This window comes from Carlito syrichta, unplaced genomic scaffold (genome assembly GCF_000164805.1).
Source record: "Carlito syrichta isolate Samal-C Ts95f unplaced genomic scaffold, Tarsius_syrichta-2.0.1 Scaffold126426, whole genome shotgun sequence".
NCBI lineage: Eukaryota > Metazoa > Chordata > Mammalia > Primates > Tarsiidae > Carlito > Carlito syrichta.
The window spans coordinates 37624-40950 of record NW_007070522.1 but is presented as its reverse complement, the minus strand read 5'-3'; the positions used below and the strand labels follow the sequence as shown (position 1 = coordinate 40950).

Sequence of the window (3327 nt, the reverse complement as noted above, 5' to 3'; positions counted from 1 at the left end):
TTCTTTCACTTCTATCTGCATTTATTTCATGCTGAATTTATTCCCGTGCCATAAGTTTTTGTTTCTTCAATTTCTTCTGGGATATCTGGGGGAAGAAAAATAACAGGACTGTCAGATTTCCTGGAGAAATCCAGTGTAACTTGAATGACTTTTACACTGAAGACTGCAGGCAGAAAGCTGGCAAGGATTAAGGGAGGGCAAGAACAGGGGACAATACCTAAAATGATAAAATCCATTGAAGCCAAAATCAGGTGCAGAGAAAAAAGTACAGACCCACTCCCAGATTCCTGACTTAAAGAAGCAAATGTGATCACTGAAAACAAGATTATGAGATTGGGGGAAGGGACCCACTTTGAGACTCATGTTTTGGAAGTGGCTATGCACATCTAGGTGGGCCACCAGCAGATCATATGGTTCTGAAGTATTAGATGCATAAAAGCCAAAACAATACAAATGAAAGGGTTGCTCAGAATAGTTTCCTTTCACGGTTATTCCAAAGGTGTCCTAAGATAGTCATCACAGCAACCCAAGTCTGTCTGTCTAGCACCACACAAAGCTGAGCAACGGGTGACTTGCCTTTTTCTTCTGTGCAACCTCCTCCTCTGGCTTAGGAACAATCTGCTCCTTTTCAGTGAGGATCATCTCAATGTGGCAGGGGGAGCTCATGTAAGGGTTGATCCGACCATGAGCCCGGTACGTCCGGCGGCGCATCTTAGGGGCTTTGTTCACCTGGATATGCTCAATGACCAGAGAATCAACATCTAAGCCCTGCCAAGAGGGAGAAGAAAATCAGTAAACATCTCTAATTATCTAATTACCTTAACACCTCAAACTGGATCACTGGGAAACACTGATTTCCAACTTTGACTCAACACCATTCTTGAAAGTTCCTTTAAGATGCCACACAGCATATTCAACTGTGTCTAAGTTACCAATAAACTCAGTGTGCTAAATGTTATATGGCCTTCCTAAAGGTCACAAAGAATGGCAAAGAGTTCAGTTTTGACAGCACAGCTTAGAATCATGGTTTGGGCCAGGCTCAGTGGCTCAGCCTGTAATCCTACCACTTTGGGAGACCAAGCTGAGTGGATTGCCTGAGTCTGCGGGTCTTACTTGGTGAGACCGTGTCTCTACAATAAATCAAAAACTAGCCGAGAGTGGTAGTGCGTGCCTATAGTTCCAGCTACTTAGAAGGCTGAGGCATGAAGATCGTGGGAGCCCAGCAGGTCGAGGCTGTGGTGGCTGGGAGTGTACCACTGTATTGCAGTCTGGGCGACAGAGTGGGACTCCAACTCCAAAAAAAATAAATAAATAAAGAATCAAGGTTTGGAGCCTGACAGACCCTAAACTAATTCCAGTTTTGGCCTAGACTGTCAAATGCAAAGGGTAATGGGTAACACTCAAAATGGAGATTTTCCTGTGTTTTGTCAATTTCACCACTGTCTTAACTTCCATCTAACATTTTTCTCCCTAATGTTGGCAGCACACCACATTACCCACTGCTACAGCAATCATTCTGATAATCATACTACTAAAAAAGGGCATGGGACAAGAAAGGTCACATACCCTTGGTAAAATAAAATACCTCCACAGTGTTTAAGACAGCAGCAGCGGGGGAAAAAACTGCTTTTGGCAAGCACTGGGGAAAAGATTAGCAACATGCTTCTGAAAATCTTTATAGACAAAATTCAGTTCTGGAGACTGGAAATAAAAATTTTTAAAATATTGGCCAAGCGCTGCTGTGGCTCACACCTGTAATCCCAGTACTTAGGGAGGCAGAGGCTGGAGCATTATCTGCCCCAGGAACTCCAGGTCAGCCTGGACAACATAGTGAGACCTCATCTCTACAAAAAAACTAGCCGGGTGTGGTGGCATGTGCCTGCAGTTCAGCTACTCTGGAGGCTGAGGCAAAAGGATCACCTGAGCCCAGGAAGTAGAGGCTGCAGTGAGCTGTGATCATGCCACTGCATTCAAGCCTGGGCAACAGTGAGATTCCAACTCAGAATAAAAATTAAAACGGGTGTCAGTGACAAAGCAAGAAAATAATAAAATCCAAGCAGCAGCAACAGAATTCAACAACCGTCCAAACTGTACACTGCACACACACACTATGAACTCTTTGGGTACCTTAAGCTCAGCATTACTCTCTGCATTTTTAAGCATGTGCAGCAAAAATTCAGCACTCTTTTTGGGCCACCGACCCTGTGTCCAGCCCCACTGTTTGGCCTAAAAGAAAATGAAGGTGATTAGTCATTTTTCATTAAAGTTGCATTACAACCGCAGGTAATTTTATCCCGCAACTAAGTTTCTATCGTTTCTAGTCACTGCAACCAAATAGTTCCTACCCACCCAGTCACTTCTCCTCAGATTAGTTTTCTCGATGGCAGCTAAGAACACTCACCTGGGCACACCTTCCAACTCCACCGTTGTAGCGGCGGAATGGCACACACTGTTTCTGTAAGGTGACGTCTTTCAGGTACTTGGTGGCTTTTCGTATGTGCATGCCCTTGATGGCCTGCGCAGTTTCTCGGGTGTTCTGAGTACGAATCACAAAGTGCACATTAACCGCATTAGTGTAATTTTTAAAATAAAGGTTAAACGTGCAACACGGCAACAGACATCAGCAGTGGCAACTTCCTTTGTATTCCAGGGAGGCAATCCAAAAATCTAAGAGCCCAAGGACTTCTCTTTGCAACGGGGGAGAATCAGTCCCGAGCCCCACTGCCTCGGCTCCACGACTCTCGGAATCCTCGCTCCCACAAACCCTGAACCCACTGTCTAGACCGGCGGCTGCTCAGAACGCGTTCCTTTCACGGCCCATCCAAAGGTGTCCTAAGAGGCACATCACCGCAGCCGCGATCTGAAGCCCCGCCGACGCACGCACCTTGAAGTGAACGCGCAGGTTGGAGCCTCGGGACTTGCAGGCTGCAAGACAAACGCCCCGGTTAGCCCAGGCGCCCGTCCGGCTCGCCCCGCGCAGGAGGCGCCCGCCGTGCCCGCCACTCACACTTCGTGGGGTTCTCCGGGTCTAGCGAGTAGCGGACCATTCTGGCGAGTCACCTGGCGAGGGGAGCACAACGCGATTAGCACGCCTCGCAGGCGCGCGCGGGTCCGCGCCGCCCGCCCGCCCGCGGCTGCTCAGAGCGGAGTTGTTTTCACAGTTGATCCAAAGGTGTCCTAAGGAAGCCATCATCGCAGCCGCGCCCGGCCCAGCTGCGCCGCGCCCCGGTTCCCCTCTCCGCGCAGGCGCACACGAGCCGGCCCGCACCGGCAGAACCCTCGGCGCTCCGGAGGCGACGGCAGCTGCTGCCACCTGACCTCCGAGCG

The 3327-nt window shown here is 49.0% G+C and overlaps 1 protein-coding gene across 9 annotated transcripts in view; it reads right to left on the bottom strand.

Annotated features, from left to right (window-relative positions):
* Window positions 1–3327, bottom strand: part of LOC103250014 (60S ribosomal protein L17) — a 24607-nt gene continuing 21280 nt past the window's right edge. For 4 of the 9 annotated variants that reach the window (XM_021707808.1, XM_021707809.1, XM_021707810.1 and 1 more), the window contains 6 exons: window positions 3008–3048; window positions 2885–2925; window positions 2402–2536; window positions 2128–2226; window positions 577–768; window positions 4–85 (listed from right to left, as the gene is read on the bottom strand). In XM_021707808.1, the coding sequence (XP_021563483.1) occupies window positions 38–85; window positions 577–768; window positions 2128–2226; window positions 2402–2536; window positions 2885–2925; window positions 3008–3047 (555 nt within the window). In that variant the 5' untranslated portion in view covers window position 3048 and the 3' untranslated portion in view covers window positions 4–37. Of the gene's footprint in view, window positions 86–572; window positions 769–2127; window positions 2227–2401; window positions 2537–2884; window positions 2926–3007; window positions 3077–3327 lie in introns of those variants that run through there. The other 5 variants (XM_021707804.1, XM_021707805.1, XM_008048607.1 and 2 more) reach the window with 5 other exon arrangements.